This window comes from Typha angustifolia, chromosome 5 (assembly GCF_048772165.1).
Source record: "Typha angustifolia cultivar Huaian chromosome 5, ASM4877216v1, whole genome shotgun sequence".
Taxonomy (NCBI): domain Eukaryota; kingdom Viridiplantae; phylum Streptophyta; class Magnoliopsida; order Poales; family Typhaceae; genus Typha; species Typha angustifolia.
Window position 1 is genome coordinate 7,807,391 of NC_133243.1, and position 22,289 is coordinate 7,829,679.

At 38.2% G+C, this 22,289-nt stretch overlaps 6 protein-coding genes across 7 annotated transcripts; 4 read left to right on the forward strand and 2 right to left on the reverse strand.

Moving 5' to 3' along the window:
• Positions 1-2,863: 2,863 nt before the first annotated feature.
• LOC140759847 (cyclic dof factor 1-like) lies at positions 2,864-5,360 on the reverse strand. Its single transcript, XM_073096509.1, has 2 exons — positions 5,171-5,360; positions 2,864-4,576 (listed from the first exon to the last, which is right to left on the reverse strand). The coding sequence occupies exons 1-2, from the start codon at positions 5,237-5,239 to the stop codon at positions 3,266-3,268; spliced, it is 1,380 nt and encodes a 459-aa protein (XP_072952610.1). The 5' UTR covers positions 5,240-5,360; the 3' UTR covers positions 2,864-3,265.
• Positions 5,361-8,340: 2,980 nt separating this feature from the next.
• LOC140760130 (uncharacterized) lies at positions 8,341-9,379 on the forward strand. The gene is made up of 3 exons (XM_073096956.1): positions 8,341-8,496; positions 8,598-8,656; positions 8,788-9,379. Exons 1-3 carry the CDS (start codon positions 8,412-8,414, stop codon positions 8,908-8,910), a joined length of 267 nt encoding a protein of 88 aa, XP_072953057.1. The 5' UTR covers positions 8,341-8,411; the 3' UTR covers positions 8,911-9,379.
• A 1,025-nt stretch (positions 9,380-10,404) lies between these two features.
• LOC140760127 (myb family transcription factor PHL8-like) lies at positions 10,405-13,242 on the forward strand. 2 transcript variants are annotated; one of them, XM_073096954.1, is made up of 6 exons: positions 10,405-11,204; positions 11,276-11,371; positions 11,465-11,519; positions 11,597-11,678; positions 11,764-11,818; positions 11,901-13,242. In XM_073096954.1, the coding sequence occupies exons 1-6, from the start codon at positions 11,124-11,126 to the stop codon at positions 12,366-12,368; spliced, it is 837 nt and encodes a 278-aa protein (XP_072953055.1). In that variant the 5' UTR covers positions 10,405-11,123; the 3' UTR covers positions 12,369-13,242. The 2 variants fall into 2 exon arrangements, with proteins under 2 accessions (XP_072953055.1, XP_072953054.1); XM_073096953.1 differs by having other exon boundaries at positions 10,414-11,204; positions 11,295-11,371.
• On the reverse strand, positions 11,735-13,966 carry LOC140760129 (E3 ubiquitin-protein ligase MPSR1-like). The gene is made up of 2 exons (XM_073096955.1): positions 13,219-13,966; positions 11,735-12,156 (listed from the first exon to the last, which is right to left on the reverse strand). Exons 1-2 carry the CDS (start codon positions 13,740-13,742, stop codon positions 12,147-12,149), a joined length of 534 nt encoding a protein of 177 aa, XP_072953056.1. The 5' UTR covers positions 13,743-13,966; the 3' UTR covers positions 11,735-12,146.
• A 1,298-nt stretch (positions 13,967-15,264) lies between these two features.
• LOC140760016 (uncharacterized) lies at positions 15,265-17,919 on the forward strand. Its single transcript, XM_073096778.1, has 5 exons — positions 15,265-15,407; positions 15,565-15,722; positions 16,574-16,683; positions 17,270-17,412; positions 17,633-17,919. Exons 2-5 carry the CDS (start codon positions 15,578-15,580, stop codon positions 17,673-17,675), a joined length of 441 nt encoding a protein of 146 aa, XP_072952879.1. The 5' UTR covers positions 15,265-15,407; positions 15,565-15,577; the 3' UTR covers positions 17,676-17,919.
• Positions 17,920-18,425: 506 nt separating this feature from the next.
• Positions 18,426-22,256, forward strand: LOC140760015 (protein BOBBER 1). The gene is made up of 6 exons (XM_073096777.1): positions 18,426-18,928; positions 21,084-21,256; positions 21,401-21,449; positions 21,557-21,723; positions 21,890-21,973; positions 22,063-22,256. Exons 1-6 carry the CDS (start codon positions 18,520-18,522, stop codon positions 22,099-22,101), a joined length of 921 nt encoding a protein of 306 aa, XP_072952878.1. The 5' UTR covers positions 18,426-18,519; the 3' UTR covers positions 22,102-22,256.
• Positions 22,257-22,289: the final 33 nt, after the last annotated feature.

Genomic DNA, 22,289 nt, shown 5'->3' on the forward strand with positions numbered 1-22,289 from the left:
CTCGTTGTTGATCCTTTTCTCCTCATCGTCACTCCTGCAAAGCTGGTGGTGATGAAGTTGGAGTTGGGTTTGCTAACGAAGGGGAAGGTGCGAGTGTAGGGTCCTTCATCCACCTCTGTTTTATTGTTCTCGATTTCTTTGCTCCATGTCATGGAAGTCATTGCCACCTCCTTTTTGTCATTGCTACACCCTCTCCTCCTTCGCCACGAAGCACTATGAATAGTAAGATTTACAATTTTTTTTTCTATTAAGTGTTTTGTGTAGGTGTATCTTTTGGTTAGCTAGATTCATAGTGGCCATGATGGAATCATTGGAAGCCAAATCTTTTGTGCCTATGCAACAATCGGAACAATTTTTTGGCTTTACTTTTATGTGTCGATTTGAGTTTGATACAATGTATTTTCTTAATGTGAATAAAACCTCGTTCGCACAATCTTTCTTCTCAATCTATATATATATATATAATCGTCGAATTTATGAGAAAACTCATTAGATTTTAATTTATAAATTTCTTATTCTATTCTATTAAAAGGGTGGCAAGAGAAAAAAAAAATCAATTCTAGTAGAATTAGTATGTACTTTACCCATAACCAAGGAGATCATTGATGGCTCGGCAGTGTAGTTAACTTAACAATAGTTTAGAGTAAATCTCATCTAAGGAGAGGGCTTAGAGTAGGTCTCATCTAGGGAAGGTTGACAATTTTTTCAATCCAAATCTAATCTTCGAGCTCATGAATAATATAAAAAAAATAAAAAAAAAATAAAGAGAAGGTGGAGTATCATTCACCAAATCTAACTAATTTCCCACAAATACATCAAACACATTTGCTCCAAGAATCATAAACTGGGATTCGATCGTACCGAAATCCAAGTCGATAGATTAATCTATTTCATAGTCAACTTTGGGTGCGATTATTTTAATGAACCAGAATTTAATTAATTTTTGCACAATTATTGGTGCACGCAACTAGACGGCACGCGTCGTGCACAGCATATACAATTGGAAAAGCATTAAATACAATTTCCATCTGACCCCCTATATTTTAATTGTTTTGTGATTAACAACCGCACTTAAGACTTTTGTACAATGCTTTTTATATGGGATCTTCAATTAACTTAAACTAACTAATCTTTCATACAATTGTATTAGGAAAGAGTACTTTAATTTCCTCAAGTGCTTCAAGGGTACTTTAGTAATTTCGCATCTAGCGTTTAATAATTTAGTAAAAGAAAGTACCTAATCTTCTTAAGCTATTTGTAATTCGACCCCTCTGTGAGCCCACTAGGCGATAGTGATCATCTTGGGCCTCTTCTGGAGTCCTCTATGGCCCAAAAATTAAAACTTGGGCTGCTAAGGGCCCAGTAACCTAAGCACTCGTAATATTTGGTGAGTAATTATTATAATTAATCATGGCATGTAATATATTTCTTGGTACAAGGCTCTAATCAATATTTGTAGACTCTCTTTAACATGCTAACAATTAGAGTTAAAGATAAAACCCAAACTTTGAAAATAATTTCGACTCAAGACTGTGAAAAAATAAATTCAACCTACTTAGACATAAACTAATGTAGATATTTGAACGACAAAACCTGCAAATTTCCATTCAATCAGATGCCCCATATTGTATCATCAATAGGGGTGGCAAAATAATTGAGCGGTTTGAGCTGAGCCAAGTTGTTTTTGTGGTCGATTTGAATTTCGAATTGAACTTGAGCAGAGTCGACTTAAACATAATATTTATTAATATTATATATATATTAATTAGTTCTTAGCTTATTTTAAGGCTCGGTATTTTAGGTTTGGTCCGGCCCGGCATAAATAATAGGTTTGGTTCACCTGACTTAAAAATAACCTAATTTTAGGCTTCGGTTTGAAAATAGACTTGACTTGAGTTCTGCTCGACTTAACCTAAGCTAAGCCCGAATCCCAAGCTAGGGTGGGAGAAGAAAGGTTAATTTTCTCACTTACTTACCAAATGCCATGAATTTCGCAGTTGCTTTATGCTTCAAAATACTAAATTCTATTTTTTCCTGTGTGCGCCAGAGAAAGTGGTCATACCTGTAGATATTTGGTTTTGGTCATGACATGATTGGCCACCATGGAACTCTATTCAAACATTTTATATATGAGTGGAGTGCAAATGGAGCCGACCTTAAGAGTTGCAACCTTCTAAAAGTCAAAAAGACTTCCTTTTATCTAAGTCAAATAGATTGAGCACCAGTGAACTGCAAGTCAGCAGATCAATCATGAAAAACAGCGCAGCTGAAAGATGTCTTAGTGAGAAGCTATATTGGGACTAATCAGGTTGCTATTTGGTCCATTTGATGCCATGGCTACAATCATTTTGTATCATGTAATGCTGAATCTGATACACATTAATTAGTAGGGTGGTTATTCATAGTAAACTTACTGGAAGTTTTGATGATTAATCAACTGTTTTCATTGTAAAACTTTCACTTCTCGCATCACAAACTTAAAGCTTAATCCTGTACTAGTCCCATATTTTTGTGGAAATTATGAGCTCAATGTATATCCATTATGCTATGAATTCCACATTCCTTTTCTGCAGTAGAAAGTAATCTCTCAATAAAAAAAAAAAATGGTGCTCTCCTTAGTCAGGTCAATAGAAAGAGAGAGAAGTGGTGGCCTCCTCCTTTTGCCTTCCAAAAACCCCCTTGCATCTTTCTCTTTTAGACCCTTTGGAAAAGAGAGATGCACTAGTGTTCATGGTAAGTATTTTATACTTATCTGCAAAAAAAGGAAGAGCAAGGCCTTTACTTCTGCTTTCTTGAGAATGTGCTCCTGTGTCTCAACTATTTCCAGCTTACAAGTCAAGAACTTGTAGAAAGGAAGATTTCATTTTTTTTCAAGTACCTCCTAATCTGGGCAATTCTTCTTGCCAAAGCCAAGAAGACAATGATATGTTCAGCTATCAATGGGAATAAAAACACCATTCCAAACTTGCAGATTATTTTAGTACATGTCAGAATATGTAAGTCTTTTGTAACTCTCTCTCTCTCTCTCTCTCTCTCTCTCTCTCTCTCTCTCTTACACTTATTCCTCACCTAATTACTTCAATATGCACAGTAGATAAACTCACACTACACTGTTACATAGGAGGCCTGTCACTTGAGCTACTCTCAATATTGCTCCTGACTTAGAGAGGAAAACTTAGCTTAATCAATAGTGTCAAACTTAGCCTAATAAACTAAAATAGCTCAGCTTATGTACAACAGATCCCTCAATAGTCCTTGCACTTCTCTATGAGCTTTCTTGAAAGTTGAGGGATCTAGACAGAGCTGCAGGATTGACATGCATTCTTTGGGAAGCTTCTAGATTGCTGTTCTTGATGTCGGCCTTCGTCCCAAAGGGCTTGAACAGCCCATTTCCAGTAAAAGCATCAGACATGTCATTCTTGAAGCCCATCGTCGCCCATATCGAGCTCTTTGCAGCTTCTTCTGGGTCATCGATCCTCAAAGTTTTAGGAATCCAGAGGCACCTCTCATGACTGCTTTGCTTTGCACCCTCGCCTTCAATGGCATCACCTTCCCTGGAATGCTTTCCTAGTGTTGGAGAACTTGGTCCAGGCCCTGAGAATCCATTGTTTGCAGAAACAATTGGTGACAACCATGGCATATTCCAATTGCCAGGTATAGTGCAGCCCCAATAGCCAATTGCAGGGTAGATTGGAAATGGAAAGCCAGAGGGGCTAAAAGCAGTAGGAACTGGAGTATTCCAAGGATAAGGCCAAGGAGATCCATTGGCATAGGGGAATTGAGGTGTGAATCCTTGACAATTTGGAATGACCGACTCTTGTCTAGTAGCTGCATTTCCATTGTCGCTTGTAGTATTTGAAGCCGTCACCGAAGTGGCACAAGAGTTCTCGTCACAATTCTCTGTTTGGTGGAATCCGTTTCTTTTGCAATTCTTCACCGTCTTCTCTGCAAGGTTGAGTACAGAAGCCATGGACTCACACAGAGGTGCGTCAGAACCAAAACTAAGAACTGTTCCATTGGGTGTCACTGGAGAATTCTGACTACCCTCAAGAATCTCAGAATGTGCTCCATGGATGGCGGCATCCGAGACAGTTAAGTGTCTGTACACCGATGATGATTTGCTCTTGCGACGACCAGCTCCTACGGGCACATTCCTCATGGATCCCCCTGCAGTCCAGTATCTCTGGCAATTCTTGCAGAAATGGCGTGGCTGGTTTACATTGTAGTTGTTGAAATAACAAAACTTGGTGTCCAGGCTGCTGCATCTTGGACAAGGAAGTATCTTGTCAGGCTTCTTAAGAGCTCTCTCTGTGGAATTGCTTGATTCATTCTGTTGCTCTTCGGGCTTCATCCCGTTCGAAGGTGGTGTCTCTTGTTCATCCGAAGAAAGCTTCTTCTCGGCTTCGGATCCGGTGGATGTGGTAAGGGATGGAGGCTCTTGATGATCAGTAGGAGGAGATTGTTGAGCCTGGTTCATAGAAGAGGTTGTAATGGGTGCCACAATTTGGTCATCTGAGTTATCTTTGGAGTCATCTTTGATCTTGGATTCTGGAGAAGATTCTTCCACTAGAATAGTCTGAAGATTTTAGGAGAGTTACTATTAGATCATTTTTATTGGAATCTTCAAATAAAAGCTTAACACCAAAGAAACCTAGCATCAAGACTGAAGTAAACAAGGAGTTCTACAAGTTCCATACCAATTTCTATTCTATTTCAAGCAAATAGGATTGTATTACCTAATTTTATGGTGAATACAAGAAAAGAATAGACAACAATAATTTGTAAGCTTGTTATACTTGATAAGTTCCAGGATTATACCAGAACAAAGGTCAAATAGCATCTAATTCTACAGTTTCATGTATGAGAAAATTTTCGTCTATTTCATCATAACAGAGAAATAATAACTATATGGAAAGTAACATCAAGTTATCCACAAAACAACCTAAAATCAACAAGAAAACATGGGGGAAAACAAAACCCATGCCTCGAAACAACCAAAGATCAAATCTTTCCTCTTCAAAACCCCTCCCACCATCCAATTCCAAAACAGAGAACCCCATAAATACCTCAAAAAGGAAACAACTTTGGCATCAAACAAAAAAGGCCCAACTTCTTCAAATCCAAAACAAAACAGAAAAACACCCATAAAAGAACAAATCAATTCACCAACCTCCTCGCTCGCCGGAAGTGGAATCGTCCTCCCAAACAGCTTAATCGCCGGGTCTCTGCTCTCCCCCATCTCTTCTCTCTCTCTCTCTCTCTTTCTCTTCTCAAAACTTTCTAATTTACCCCTTAAAAAAACTTGGGTACCTGCTCTGGCCTCTCTTCTCCTCTCCTCTGCTCTGGTCTCTCTTCTCTTCTATTTTACCCCCCTTAGTGGTGCAATTAGAAGAATAAAAACCTAAGGGTGGGGATGCCACGTGAGCAGCAGCTGTGGCCATTCCCAGCCACAAGTTTGGGTGTGTGGCCTTAGAAATGCGTAATTTGATTCTTCCTCCGGGTAGAAAAAGAAAGAAGAATTAAAAAGGAGAGAAAGCAACAGGGGAGGAAATGGGAGGGGTGGTGAGAAAGAAGGGGACTTTTCAAGTCCCAGTCAGCATCCAATTTGCATTTGGGCCCCGCCATTCCCCTTTGGCAGTTCCCTTCTCCTCCACCTTTCCAATAATCTCCATTTGAGGTTTATAATATTTATTTCTTTAGGGGATAAAGATGCTTAATTTGCCTACTTGGCCTCCTTTTGCTTGCTTTTTGCATCCATCCAACGGGTCTCCCTTTTGTTTTTAAATGCTCTCTTTACTTTTTTATTCCTTTTTCCGGGTTCTTTTTGCCTTTTTTTTTAAATAATATTTCTATTCTTTTCATTATATTTTTTTTTGCTACCAATTCCCACAATATTTTCTTCTTAGTAGTGCCATCATTTTAATTTAATTTTTTAAAATAATTTTTAACTGGGATACCTAAGTGTCTCCTACGTCAGCAGCCATTAGGTCGAGCAGAAAATTATTTTTTATCCTCCCATTTATTTTATTTTTCCTTCCAAAATATGAGCTTACATATAAGTTGACTAGTTTATATAAATAAAATGAGATAAAGTTTAAGGTATTTTACAAATTACAGTCTGATTTTATAACCCGGTCTCTCTTTTTTCTCTATAATTTTTCTTTAATATTTTAATATTATTTTAACTAATTGATATTGACTAAACTACTAAAATGCTCTCACCATTATGTTTTCTCTTCTTTGCCCCTCCTTTGAAGAAGGCAGAGGAATATTCTTTTGCCGGTACCGTTTAAGTTATAAAAATTTTAAAAGACGAAATATGAATCACAAAATAGATAAATCGTAGGCGTGACTTATAACAAATTTAATTTCGAAGAAAAAAGAGAGTAGATAATGCAATAAATTGGCATGGCGTCGTACTAGTTTCCAACAGGGTTATTTACCATCAAATAGTACTTGGACTCAACTTGGACATGTGACATTGGCGGCCACCTTGAGCTTTATGTTGTCTTTATCTCTAAGCTTAAACATAGTTTGGGTCCAGAAAGAAAAAGAAAAAGAAAAAAAGAGAAATTTTTTATAAAAAAAATTAATACTTGTAGAGTAAAATAAATATTCTCGTATGATTTAATAGGGTGGAGAAGTCCAACGAGATAGAATATGGATATAATAAATGTTTTACTTATGATTGTGTTGTTAATAGTAATTATTGATCTATAAATATAAATTTCTAAATGAAAAAAATAAAATAAAATTGCAACGTGAAAAGGACTAGCATAATGTCATTAGAAAAGTCCTCAATATATATATATATATATATATATATTCTTTCTTTATAGTGGTTGAGATTAAAATAGCAATAGTAAGTTAAAGGGTGCTAATCTAGTAACACAAATATATTGCAACTTGGTAGTTGGTAGGTGGAACAAATACACAGTGGCCTAAATGAGATGGAATAAAATTATTTCTTTCATAGGATAGGAATAGGAATAGTGAGTCTTGTTTCTATTTTATTCCTAGATAAGTGAAATAAATTATCATACAATTTGTTGGGGGGGAAAAATCTAGCTTAGCTTAAAAGATCCTTCACCTAACTCACCAGATCTTTGAGCAATTTCTTTGGCTTCTTTTCTATAGCAATGATGCAAAGTATGCATTTGTTATAGCCTTTGTAGGCCTTTGAGATATGTTACTCCCAATTGGTCAAAAGAATTTAAGTATTCCTCCAATATGATTGAACCCTAATTTTGGGCCTAATGGGCCCCCAGCCCACAGTGAGTATAAAAGTAGGTCATACACAATCCAACCAGGATTGGCTCTCAATCCCTTGTTTATATTAAGATAACCCTTTTAGGTATGGTTTCGAATTCAGTTCTTGCCAATCTCATGTGAGTCGGTTCGGCTTAGATAAGCGCTATCATATTAATTGTATATTAATCGTGTTCACTTACATCTGACCCCCTTTTGCATTCGTATTTGGGAATAGTTGAAGTTTGTTAGATGCGCACGGTTAAATATGTTCTCGCACATCTGATGACCTCCTAGACCGGCTTGCATAGATTGGGCTAGACAAAAGTTATGTGTTTTTCTAGGTATTGGATGAGTAATTCACTCTAATTGTTTCATATTAGTAGGAGCGTTATCGAGCCAAGCTTGATCATATCTTTGTTCAATCTTGAATTGAATATTAATTTTGAGCCCAAGCTAAAATGTCAAGCTCAAATCAGTTGGAGTCAATTCTAACCTAATAGAACAAGCCTATTTCAAGCCACTTGAGAAGCATATTCTACTAATTTCGATTACACTTAGTTTAAAATTTTGACAATCCCTTGTATTTATATCTATCAGCACAGATCAAATCCACACCGAATCAATGCTGTAGAGGTTGGGAGATTTAGTAATGCAGTGGAGGGTACAAATAGTTGAAAGTTACACCTACTTTCTAGGTTGGTAACTATGACGAATCCTTTTCCAACAACCCACCATTATCTTTTGACTTGAACTTCATTGGTAGGAGGATTCGAGTGTTTTGACTCTTGAGGCTCTCAGGGAATTTGGACATCATCATCTATCACATTTCACACCCCACTTAACCTTACATTGTGTAACTACTTTCCTCTATGCACATTGACTTCATCACTGCCACTGCAATTAGCATTTGTTTGTTGTCATCTAGTTATAATATATGTGGAGAAATGGGATCAAATGATAGTTTTCTTAGCAACATTATTGACATTTAATTAAAAAAGTAGGGAGAGTGAGAGTTAGGTAGATGCCCATTTGCAACTCAGTACAGGGTGTTTCCCAACCCTTTTGACTTTCAGGGTGATGCATACCCATGATCTTATGGTTAGCATAAAAGGAGGGCAAGTAGGGCTTATGACATCAATATCTACTCAGAGATAGGAGATATGGAGAAGATATCCATCCATCTATCTATGATCCTATTGGTTTTCTTTGCTCTACTAATCTCCTCCAATGCTATTCCTTCCACAAGTAAATCAATCATCTGATTAGCCTTAAACTCTTGCAGTACAAATCCTTTTCCTTTTTTCTTCCAAGTAAAGCTGATACTGATACTGATTTCTTTGCTACAGGAACGCAAAGGCTTCTGCAAGTAACTGGAGGAACTCCAACTCTTGAGGGTCTTCCAAAGGTACCTTCAACTTTTCATTCCACTCTGAGCTCATCCTTTTTCATATTTTATTATACATGTAGATATCCTAAAAGACATAATTAATCAAGCATGACAGCCATTGACAAGTTCTAAATTGATGAACAATATAGGTAAGCATGGAGGAAGCTACACTAGAGGATGGCATCAGAGGAAGGTTGGACTTGCAGATGAATGACTACCCAGGATCTGGTGCTAATAATAGGCACACTCCAAAGCCACCAGGAAAGATTTGACACAGAAATTGATCAAAATGATTTGAAGTATTTTCATCTATTACACTTAGACTACAATCTAACAACTTACAAGATAGAGAGTGTGGGATGTGGCAAAGGTATCAGCTGCATATTATAGACTGTGCACCATTGAAATCTCTCAGACAATTTAGTGGAATGCTACCTTTTTTTTTTTAACTTTTTGAAAAAGTGTATTTTTGTTGTTTTGGCAATTAAGTTACATATTTTGCGAGAAATGATAGGATTCCTCATTGGCCCAGCCCGGCCTAAAAATTAGGCTAAATTTTAGGCCCGTCGAGCATGTCGACAGAGTCCGGTAGGCCGGCCGACGAAACCTCGGCCCAAATGATAATTTCAGATCATGAGCTATTTGCCATTATTATTATTATTGTTTTGAGCACAATATTCTTGGGTCTAAATTGGCATAAAATTCAGATCATGATGCTTTTGCATACAATGACAATTTATCTTGGCCATATCCATTCCCAGTGACACCTAAAGATAAAAATTTAGCAAGTGGGGTATCTAGCCACTTCTTTATCTGATTCCCTGGGCCATATCCTTGGCCTCCTTTGTATGCTTTTGAGTTCTTGATGATCTCTTTAGGAATTATTGAAGACCACCTTCTCCAAATGACTTGTGACCGACTCACCCACTCTCTACTGACCACCACCCCTCCCCCTCTCTGGGGTCTCTCAGCATCATCCCAGAATCTGCTTTACTTGTTTTGGAATATATTAAAGGGAGAAAGCATTTGCAAGTACATCAGCTGGTTATAAAGAAAAAGCCACTCTGATTGCTTCCATTGCTGCTATTCTCTGAATCACGCATAGGGATGTGTTGTTGGATGGAAGCTTTTCCTTTTTGTTGGGTGTAAGCTTCAATGACACTAAAAACTACAAATTAAAAGGGCATCAGTGGCATATAGTATATACCACAAATCCTCTTTTATTAATTCAATGATTCTCGATATATAAGAGCAGGAGGTCCTGATATTATTTACTGAAGTCTTTTGGAACTTATTCCAAATAAATTGTCATTGGTAATGATGCATATGGCACCACTTTGAAGACCAATCATCAAATACTTATTCCAGCTAGCACACCACATCCAAAGAATATGATTAAGTATCCTACTTTTGTAGATTTGTCACTTCTCGCCAACAACTAAATAATACTAGATTTCGCAATCAAACGTAAGTTTCGATCAAGTATTTGAAACTATTAAGAGGTAAAACGTACCCAGCTTTTACCATTCTCTAGTTGTAAATCTAATTGCATTCAATGGTTAGATCCTATGAAGTCATCAATTTTTTTTTAAAAAAAAAAAAAAAAAAGGAAAGAGAGGAAAGAAAAAAACAGTGTATGGGCTCCAATTGAACTGCTTGGAAAGACACATTTGAATAAAGATATGATCTTGCTTCTTTTGTTACTTAGCCATCATTATTTATGCCCTTTGGACTGGTCTGTCTCTTGTGAGCTTTGTTCTCATCCATGGAGTAATGAGGAGTGGGTTTGAAAAGTTCTTCTATTCGGTGATCTGGATTAGATTCCTCGATTGCCCCATCACCACAAAAGCCAAAGATGATTGTCCAGCTCTATCAAAGAAAACATTGATACCTTCTGGTTGTGTCAAATAATTCTTTGGACATTTGCAACTTTTCTTTTCCTCCTAATATTTCTTAGAAGAATACTTGTGATAAGAGTTGTAGTCGGTTATGTAGCACACTCATTATTCAATGTGGTGGGGCTCTCTCAAATGAAGAAGAGAATCCAACAGAGAAGGGGAGAGAGATGTAGAGGGGGGGAAACAGCAAGAAAACAATCCATGAATTCTTCCTTTTTCTATCCTTTTGAGACCCATATTTTTGCACAGTTTTGCTTTTCTCTGATTACTGCTTCAAAGATTCCCTTCTCTTTGAGGTCAAAGAAGTGAAAAGAAGAAAAGAAAAGAAAAGAAAAGAAAAGTTGGAGCAAATATTAAAGAAGATGAAACCACAGCTCACGCATATATTCTTCCACCAGACCCACTTATGTTTTCAGATTGAGTGAAGTCTAAGGACAGCAATAGAAATAGGAGCACATCCTAAGGTTTTTTTTTATATCTTGAGGCTAACCCGAGAAACATTACACTCTTCATGTGTCTTGGTTCAATTAGGCAATCACAGGAAATGGCCAACCAAAGCAGCAACCAAGGGCTGGTTCTATCAGTAGATGCAAAGCCGCGGCTTAAATGGACTCGAGAGCTTCACGAGCAATTCGTCGATGCAGTCTTGCAGCTCGGTGGCGTCGATAGTAAGTCGCGAATTTTGTCAAGTTTGATCATGATTTGAATGATTGATTTTTTATTCTTTGAAATTTAAAAGGTCTCTTTTTCGATCTTAGAAGCGACGCCTAAATCAGTTATGCGAGTAATGAGGATTCCAGGGCTTACTCTATACCATCTAAAGAGTCATCTGCAGGTATATTATCCATTCTTATCGACGACCCAATTCATCTCATATCAGAAGGATAATTACTTGCAACCATTGATGCTGTATTGATTCTTACTGCAGAAGTACAGGCTCGCGAAGCACCGCAAAGAAATCATTGTTCATGATGATGGAGAAGGTGAGATGCATGCATGCTTTTAGAGCATTTACTTTCGACAAATTTCTAGCACGGAATCCAATGTTATTCTGAAGCAGATTGCGAGGCAGCAAGCAGTGGATCCTCAGAGCAAAGAGCTACTCAAAATGAAGAGAGCAAAGCACATCCTAAGCTAGATGAGTAAGACTAGATACATATAAACTTTTTTGCTGCATACTAGTTCAGTATCGTAGTCTGGTTATAAAGAAGATTTCTTTTGTTTCAGGGATATGTTACAGATGCAGATGGAGGTGCAGAGAAAGTTAAAGGAACAAATCGAGGTAAATTTTACGCAAACATTTAACAACAACCAGTTACAAGGTTGAAACTTTCCAAACTGAGAATATTAATGGCCTCAATTAGGTTCAGAGACACCTGCAGCTAAGGATAGAAGCACAAGGGAAGTACTTGCAATCCGTGCTGAGGAAAGCCCAGGAAACGCTTGCAGGATACTCTTCGAATTCGATGAGCATGGAAGCCGCGAAAGCCGAGCTCTCTGAGCTAGTCTCCGCCGTCGAGACCGAGTGCCTGAGCTCTCCTTCTCATCACTGCTTCATTCCTCACAGATCACAGTATGCTGATTGCTCCACAGACAGTTGCTTGACTTCATCAGAGAAGCCTGAGAGGAAGAGTGGAATACAACATAAGCTAGAGAGCAGCTCTTCTTCATACAATGGCAGTGAAGAGTCTGATGAGAGTGATCCTAATAGAAGGAGAGGAATCGGGTTGAAGAGGAATGCCATTTTGGAGCAGAGTACAAGTGGGAAGAGGATTGTTATGAAGAGACAAGGCAGTTTTGAGGGGTCAGAAGAGATTGATCTGAACAAGTAGTCAAGCATGTGGAGAAGAAAGAGTTCATTCGATCTTGCAGGCTAGAGTGAGATCTCATTTTGAGGAATAGAAATTTTAATATTCTCTCACTTGTTTCCTTCTTGTCGTTTAATGTGTGTATATGGCTTCTGGCATCAAATTTAAGGGGTATATATATGATATGATATGATATTATACACACATTATGATGTTGCATTGCAGGAAATGACAAACGAAAGTTTAGAAATTTCTTTCCCCTTCTATTTCGATTTTCTTACATTATATTATGTATCATTATGTTGCCTATGCAGTAAGAGAGATAAAAGAGAGACACAAGTTTATACTCTTATTCATTATTGGGATTCTTATTTAACTCTTGTATTTATTTTTATTATCTAAACAGCACTTCAAATATAAAATATTTGTTCTTTCTAAAAAAATTTATAAGTCAAGTTAGTAAGTATTTATAAGTTAATTATAAGCTACATAAATAAGCTAACTCTTCCATCGAATATATAAAATAGATAACTAAACTAATTCCTTAAAAATATAGACAACAAAGAACTCGATAAAACCTTCATCAAACATTAACTCTCTCATGGAATCGGATTGATAATCTTTGTCATATACCGAATAAGACGTAATCAATCAGCTATAAAGATAGCTTGTTGTACGAAGTCAAATAAAACAGGGTGCTACTAATAATAAAAGTAAACTGTCGGGAGTAAATTACAAAATTCTCAAGAAAATTATTGCTCGCTCGGGTAGTAAAAATTTGGAAAAACCTCGTCACCGCCTCCTCTACGAACAAAATTATCTGCTTAATATACGAAAGGAAAAAAAAAAAAGACGAAGAAAAAGAATTGATCACCGGTCACCACCATCGCGGCCATCGTCTCCTCCTCCCTCCTCGCCTCTTCTCCTACCAATAGCAATCGCAACCCACATATCCCTCCTCCTTCTCCCTGACCTCTCCTCCGCCTCCTCCCTTCTTCCACCGTCCTTCTTCCCCTCCTCCTCCTCCTCCGCCGGCATGTGAAACCGGCAAACCGGACAAGACCCGTGCAGTCCCAACCACCTCCCGATGCACCCCGCATGAAACCTATGCTTGCAAGGCATCTCCTTCACCACTACTTCCTTCTCCTCCTCCTTCCTCTCCCCAAACCCGTCCAAGCAAACCGCGCACTCCTCCCCAACCTCCTCTTCCCCCACCTCCACCGTCCTCATCGCCTCGATCGCCGCCCTCCCTGCCGGTGGGATCCCGATCCCGCCGGCGCCGCTTCTCTCCGCTGCGACAATCGCAGCCAGCACCTCCGCGTCGCCGCCTTCCTCCACCACCACGATCGCCTGGGTCACGGCGTTCACCAGCACAATCCGACTCCTCTCCGCCGCCATGCCGACAAAAATCAAGCAATCGAGACAAGAGAGAGTAGGCAGAGTAGAAGAGCCGAGATATACGCGAGGGGTGATTTGATCCTTTTTGGAAGGATTCGGTAGTCTTCCCTATCGGGTCCTTATCCGGATCTTCTTGTTCTACGAATAATTCCAGGAACTGTAAGAAGAGTAACTGCGTGAGATTGGTGTGTTTTTGGATTCAAGTTTGAGACGACGATGGATTTTATTATTGGCATGAGATATTTCTTTACGGATGTGATCATAATGTGGACACTTGCCCTTGCTGGTGTCCTTTTCTGGGTGGGAGACGAGGATAGATTTTTCTCAAAAATAATGGAATAATAAAGCATATATGAAAGCTTTTCCGCGATAAATAAACGGATTATCTCACTCTTTGGTTAACTCAAAAAGAAAAATTAACTCATTTATTCTTGGTGGTCATACATTAGAATAATACTAGATCTTTTATCCCAATTCAAACCTAATATAAGTCTTATTTAAGCTAGTCGGATCGAGCTTTCAATCTTAAATTAAATAAAGCTATGGTTGGATCAAAGTGGAGATGAATTTAAGCCATTAGATATTGATCTAATGGTCACAAATAATTCAGAGATAATATTGTATATATAATTTTCAGATTTATAGAGTCGAGCTTAAGCAAGTGGGCTTACGATCCTGGAGTTTGGGCAAACGATAGGTGCTCCATGAGTTTGATAATCCTAACTTTTTCCCTCTTTTTTTTGGGTGTTCTTTTTCTTTCTTTATCATTTCACATTAGTTGTGGTTGAATCTGTAAGGTAATGACATCGGAGATGAAGCCTCGACTCTACTGCCTTACAGTTTGAGTTAGATTGATCTTGATCGTCGAAGCCTTTTTCTAGTGTTGCAAATTGGCCTTTGGCCTGAACTTTTATCAGCCACCCCTTTAGACTCTGTCCTCTGTCATTTGCATCTCGATGCATATGCCATCCGCCCATCTCCATTTCTATGCTTCTTATCACTGTTGAATGGATTTAGCTACTATAGTGTTTTGTGTTGCTATTTTAGGTTTAGATAAAATTCTGATATGTTGAGTTATTCTTTGTTGTCAAAGATTATTTCTTGTCGTTTATTTTATTTTATTTATAGTATTGTTTGTTTATGCTTGTTGAAAAGTTGTGGTGTAAAATTTTCTATGCAATTTATTTCCATCGTTCTCGCCGATTCTCCCCCACTCTTTTTAGAATGAATGCTTATTCAAGTATGTACTTGATATATATTTCTATTGTTTTTCTCAACTTGGTGTGGGCTTATTCTTGAATCTTTACCTTTTTCTTGGTATCAAATTGTGACCAATCTCTTTGAGACCTAATGATTTATAACATTTTTTTCCCAAAGACAAAAAAAACATGATGCCATCCTTATCTGAATTGAAATGGGCTTATAAGGCTGGCTTCCATGTGGAAGGCCCACCATGTAGGCCTTGCAAGATAGCCAAGTTTAATGGGCTTATATAGAATAGAAGATGGCCTGTGATGGGCCATAGGTATTGTTGGAGAGCCAATATCTGTAAATTAGTATCATGACTATGTCGTTTATTGTACCCAAGAATTGAGATACAAAGTCGACTCCTTTCTCCTCTCGAAACCTCATTATCTTTGGACTTTGTTGCAGTTGAAGTCTTGGGTAAACTCTCCTGCAAATCTTTGTGTATTCTTGATGAATTTACTGAGTCTTTTCCTTGATTCATTGCATCTGTGTTGGTATTAACCGATTTTTTTCATCTAATTCGTATAACCCTATTTTGTTTTGCGTTGTAACTATGTGATGTTTGGGTATTTAGAGACTAGGTGGTAATGGGAAAAGGCTCGAAGCCAAAGGAGGCACCAAGCAAAGGAAAGGGAAAGCAGGCTGCCACTGGTGGCGATGAGAGCGCATCCAAGGGTAAAGGGAAGGCTGGGAAGTCAGCCGATGGCCTTGGTACCTGTACCTATGTTAAAGGTGATACTTTTTCTTCTTCTTTTTCCACTTATGATCTTTAGTTTTAGATTTTGTGTACACAATCAAAGAGCTTAAGAACTTCTAAGACGTTGAGGGATAGGGATGCCAAAGTGGAAATCATTTGAATTAATCCATAATTTTGCAGGTTAACTTGTCTATATGCTTATTGTGCAGCATGTTCTGAACTATGTCAATGTTTGTTATTAATAATGGACTGAGTCAGTTGACTTTATTGAGATGATCTTTGTAGCTTATTGTGATCCACAACTGAACATGCCAATACTGTGTATGCATAAGGATTTTCAAATATGGGTACTGAACATACTAACATCACAGCTTCATGTCATATTTTACAACTACCATGAAGGATGGCAAAAATATAACAATCATTTAGAAATTAGATCCTTAGTTATGGTAGTGGATATAGTATGGATCTTAGCCACCTCAATATACACACCAATTATTTATCAACAGACTCAGCATGAGCTGGATTTGGTTTAGAGAAAACAGTGGAAGAGCCATGATGAGGCTTTTCTCAATAAAAGCGTATATCTGGAATACAAACTAGAGGCCGGTTAATTACTTAATATATGTAGGTTTGTCATAAATCTCTTTCAAAGACAAGGCTCTGTGGAAAGATTGAGCTTGAGTCCAGGTTGGTTATGCCATGTTAGTCATCAGTGGAGCATTGTGGGAATTTTTGTTTAAGATTTAGGTAAATTCTAGCCTATTTCTTTGCTGCCTATGCTTGGACCAGAAGTTTTGCAGTGTTACTTGTTTATATCTGGCATCTACTTACTCAGTAAGAGACTGTTTTTCTCACCTTTTTCTTGCTTTCTTCTCTTTCCCAGCAAGGCATGTCTTGTGTGAAAAACAAGGGAAGATTAATGAAGCATATAAGAAACTCCAAGATGGTTGGCTAGACAATGGAGACAAAGTCCCTCCTGCTGAATTTGCAAAGGTAATCTTTATGGCATCCGAATATCCGATGGACTTGGGTTGAATTGTTAAATCATAGGATAGTAGTCATAATTTTTGTTAACCAATAAAAATATGCTTCTTAACCTGTGTCCTAGCCCTCCAAGTGCTTTAGCATTTAGATAGTTAAAATTGACAAAACTCTTTGCGGTTTTCTTGTATGATTGAGTTTCTGAGAGGCTGCTTCTCTTTTTGCACTTATCTTGTTATGAAAGTTGCAAACAGCAATCTCAATATTAAGAACAACCTGATTTGGAGTCTTAGATAAGCATTACTCGCTACAGAAGAGAATGTAGCCTTATATAAGGTCAGATGTCCGATGCTTGTACTTTCTATGGATTTCAGGAGGGCTCATGGCTCTTCACATTTCCTGTACTTAGGAAGACACTTAAAATACCATGTTTTAACTTTTAACTGCATAAGATAGAGTGCTTTTGTTTGTTTCTTATCTGAGTATGCTTCCATCTGGAAAAGCATCAGATATTCACAGGAGAGATCTACTCATCAAGGTACTAGTTTTGTGTTCATAATGTTGCTAAAAATTCTTTTGCTCTGTTTGTTTCATTCAGATCGCAGCAGAATACTCTGAATGCCCATCAGGAAAGAAAGGTGGAGATCTTGGATGGTTTCCTAGGGGCAAAATGGCTGGTCCTTTTCAGGATGTCGCGTTTAGCACCCCTATTGGAGCTACTAGTGCACCATTCAAGTCAACGTAAGTTTTCTATTACCTTCCATGCCACAAATATTACAGCCATGCTAAGCATCAATTTCTGCAAGAATCTTCTCATTGAGTTTGCAGTTCGGGACTTTGGCATGCCGTCATTTCATGTATACTGCTTATCGAAAGTTTATTCAAAACCGAAGTCCATTCTTCCAGTTTGAGGCATAATTTCTTGCTAAAATTAATCCTCGGCATTTTGGAACTCATGCAGGCACGGCTACCATTTCATCCTGTGCGAGGGGAGGAAAAATTGATCATCTATTTTGCGATCTTAAATTCTGGAGTCTTGTCTCAGAAAAGCAAAAGCAAAAGGAGTGTTGCTGATCAAAGGGGGGGCAGTCTTTTGTTTCTCCTAAATCTGAGTGTTACCTCTTGACTTCACTGTTCCTTTTTGAGATCTTTACTTGAACTATGTTTGGGTGTAATTGTAATTGCTACTTTATGTTTGTTATTTGGGCTACTAAGATATGATAATGAATACATTGACACTCTCAATAAGACCTGAGATTTTTCTGGGGGGTTTCTTGTGAGGGTAAAGATGGAAAAAGAAAACAATTTAATTGATAGGAAACCATGTTTTGGCTAGGTAATCCATTATTGCTAGATGTCTAAATTCTAGTGTCTTCTATTTTAATCATTAAAAAGGCCAAAGGCTAGGCATGTGTTTGTTATATAAAGAGCCAACCTTTCTTAAGTATCTCGTCTAAGGTTTCAAATCGTTATATTAGTGAACTAATTGCTTTGAGATGGACTGTCGCTAAGTATGTTGCGTTGCTAAACTGCTCTTCTAAATTTACACATCATTGAACGACAATCGAACTGCTCTTTTAAGTCTACGCCTATTAAATTTGAACACGAAAAAGGAAATTGGCATAGTCCAGGTCATGCTTATTTTTGTCTACGCTATGGAAATCGTTAATATCAGCCGTAGGATCTGCATCGGGCGGTGTGGAGAAGAGGAGAAGTACCTAGATTATTCCCGGATCTTCTCAAAACCTAGAGAACTCCAAAGTCCAAAAGACCAAAACCCTTCGTGACCGCTTCCCGTTTACCAAAGCGAAACTTCTTCCTCGACTTCATTGATCGTTCGACTCCGCTATGGCCGTCATCTCCGAGCTCCAAGAAGAGGAGAAGGAAACACCTTCTCACGCCTCGACCTCTTCCATCGGCTCCTCTAATGGCGACGACGAGGCGCTCTCCGCGATCCTGTCGAAGAAGGGGCCCTTGCCCTTCCTCGAGACGGCGATCGATCTCGTCCGGAGGAAGTCCGATCTCTTCAAGGATCCCTCGGCGGTGAGCAGGATCACTTCTCTGGTCTCCGCATCCAAGGCCAAGGCGGACGCCGACGCCGCCGAGGAGAAGCGGAAGAAGGACGAAGCGCGCAAGGCCGAGAAGAGTAAAGAGGCAGAGGCTGAGAAGAAGAAGGTAGCGGAGAAGAAGGAGGCAGAGACGTCTAAGAAGAAGGATGAAGAAGCAGCGGAGGAGGACGATGGAAAGAATGGGATGAGTGAGTTTGCTGCTCCTCTTTTCTCTTTATGCCTTAGCTTTAGTTCTTACTGCTCTGTTTCCCTTTGTAAATTTATATATATGCTTGTATTTACTCCTTTTGCTTTACTTTTTCTTTGTCAATCTAAGTGCTTTAAGATCATAAGATTGAGGATTAGTGGAATCTCGATCATGCAAGTGTAGATAAATGCTAGGTTGGTATAGAGATGAATAGCTGATTAATTGAACTTTTGATGCGGTCTTAGATGGAATATTTTTTATTTAACTCTAGGAAATAAATAGGTTAATATTTCCATGTAAAAGAATGAAGATGATGAAATGAAAATTCCCTAGATGTGTAGATGAAGCAATTGAGACAACCAAGGTTCTAAGTATTAATTATTTCAGAATTGAGATTAGGTGCTCGAAAAAATAATACATATTGGCGATATCTATTGTAATGGCCTTCCGTTTTGGACAAATTTAGAGCAGGAATCGACTAAATCAGCTATATCTGCTGATCCGTTTCAGCGATATGGATCGAGGTTGGTTGACACTTGAATCCATGGAGAAACATTACTAATGATTATCGAGAAAACCATGTTGTTAAAGGAGGCATGGATTGTCACTGAGGTTTGTGTGCCGGTCTAGAAAGGTGTTTTTGCAGGGAGGGGGGGAAGAGAGAGAGATATGACGTGCTCCTCCTATTCTGCTTCTACTTCTCTTCTTTTCTCCTTTGTTTCCTCTCTTTGTGTTCATGTCATGTCACTGAGCTGTCCTGCTCTTTCTTTCTCTCTCTCTCTATATATATGATTTTTTGTTCTTATGAAAGTAAATTATTATTAAAAATTTATACATACTATATCAGTATAAATTATAATTATTTTTTATTATATATATATATTAAAAATGATAGATCATTTTGGCATCCATCTTGGAGCCTGCCTTCTACCTTGGCATTATGCGATGGATCGAATGCCATCTATAGCTGCATTTCAATATACTATTCAAAAAAAAATATAACCAAGATCTAAGAGTCAATCAAGGAGAAAAATATAGTAAAGTTTTTTACCGGTAATTTGTAACAAGTTTAGCAAGTCAGTCTTTGTTCCTGTTCATTAAGGCTCTAATTAGATTGATTTTTCTTTCTATGTTTTGGAGTCTTAGAGTCAAATGAGGACAATAATTGAATGGGGTCAAATGGACATCCCAAGGAGAGGAGTTGAACCAAAATTTTTTGACATAAGGGTGGGAGAAAAAAAAAGCAATTAACCTTTTGGATGATCATGTTCTGAAAATTCTGAACATTACTGCTGGTTCTTGAGGGCTAGATCTTTGTTCACCCCAATTTAAACATGCTATATCTGTATTACATTTGTGTCAAGTAGATTCTGAATTCATAAGTAGCTTTCTATTATAAATCTTTAGATAAGTTAGATAAGAGGGTCGGGAAGGGGAGATCTCCCTCCTCCCTCCTTGGATCTTCAATTTTCTTTTCCCAGAGGCCCAATTTTTTAGCTATTTTTTATTAATTTGATAAACGGGTCCAAACTACGTCCCAAGTTTGTAGCCAACATCACTGTCTAGAGAGCATCGTAGTGTAGTTATGCCACAATCTACTTGAGAAACTAGACAACATCTCATGAGCCAAGCCAGCATGAGGCTAGCCCTCTAACTGTGACCTTGTCAACAGCCTTTTTAATCTCCTCATGTGACCAAGAATGTCACTTGTTTAGGGATCTCAGAGCTCTTCCTTCAAAAGCTCTCAAGGCTTGTTCCTTAATAGGGGGACAAATCTGGTACATGTTTGCTGCCCAAAACCTTCTGGAGAATGACGTAAATTAGTAATGCCTTGCTTCAGTAAATACAAGAGAGACAAGACAACTATTTCCACGATCATAATATGGAAAAGGTTATTGTCAAAGAGGACCTTCCTGCCATGGAAGAGCTTCCTTTTCTTATGTAAGCAAACTCCCCTGGAGGGGCAGCGGGGTAATGTTCCAGTTAAAGGCAAGAGGCCTCATGTAAACACTGTTGGGAGGGCTTCATTATTGGTTTTCTCAACCGTATGAAATTCTTTTACATTGTGGGAGGGATTCTATTGATTACTGTATAACTCCAATGAGGCAAATACTAAACATCCTTTCACTTAATTTTTTTCTCCTCTTGTTATATAGAGCCGAACTCTGGAAATGGTCTTGATTTGGAGAACTATTCTTGGACCCAGTCATTACAAGAGGTTAATGTTAGCATTCCAGTTCCTCAAGGAACCAAATCAAGGTGTGTCACCTGTGAAATAAAGAAGAATCATTTGAAGGTTGGGCTGAAGGGACAACCCCCCATCATTGACGTAAGTAGCAGAATGCTTCTTTCATCTTTTTCTTGGCTCGTATGAAATCTTTGCTTCTGTACCTCAATGTTTATCTTAGAGCCATCAGCTGGAAGTGGCTTTCTATCATATTTGGTTGCTTAACCCTGAACTTTGTTTCCCCAGGGGGACCTGTATCAGTCAGTGAGAGCAGATGATTGTTTTTGGAGCATAGGTATGGATCTATAGCAGTATATTTTAGCTACAATATTAACTGCTTATGCTATTATTGTATCTTATTCATGAATTTATTATATGATATACTTATTTTTGTACTTTCAGAGGATGGAAAGTTCATCTCCGTCTTACTGACAAAGCATAACCAAATGGAATGGTGGAAATGCTTAGTGAAAGGGGACCCTGAAATTGATACCCAGAAAGTAGAACCAGAGAATAGCAAACTATCTGATCTGGACCCAGAGACTAGGCAAACCGTAGAAAAAATGATGGTGAGGATTTATCCTTGGTCTCTTGAATGATACTTTTGTGTTTCGCACCTGTCATCATTTCTTGTAGGATGTTTTTGTGGTATGAGGCAAAACATCATTCTTTTTCTAGTTTGCAAAAATGTAATCTGATTTTCTCAATTCCACTTTGTTGCAATAAATCGTCCAGTTTGACCAGCGCCAGAAGTCAATGGGTCTTCCTACAAGTGATGAGATGCAGAAACAAGAAATTCTCAAGAAGTTCATGGCTGAGGCGAGTATCACTACTAGTCTCCCTAGTACCCAATGAGGAGTTCCATTTAATTTCATCACCTTCTAATGCGTCATTTTCTCTTATTGCAGCATCCAGAAATGGATTTTTCAAGGGCAAAAATAGCTTGAGATCAACTCAATGATATTTTCTTTTAGCATACAAGGGAAGTTCTGAAATGCATATTTACGCACTAGTGGCTTGTAGAACAGTGATCGATCAGACCTCTGCTAAGATGTGACCTCAGTTCTTTCCAGAGACTTTTGGAGTGGTGGTTTTAGAGTTTTTTTTTAAAAAAAAAATCAAGTTTTGTTGGATC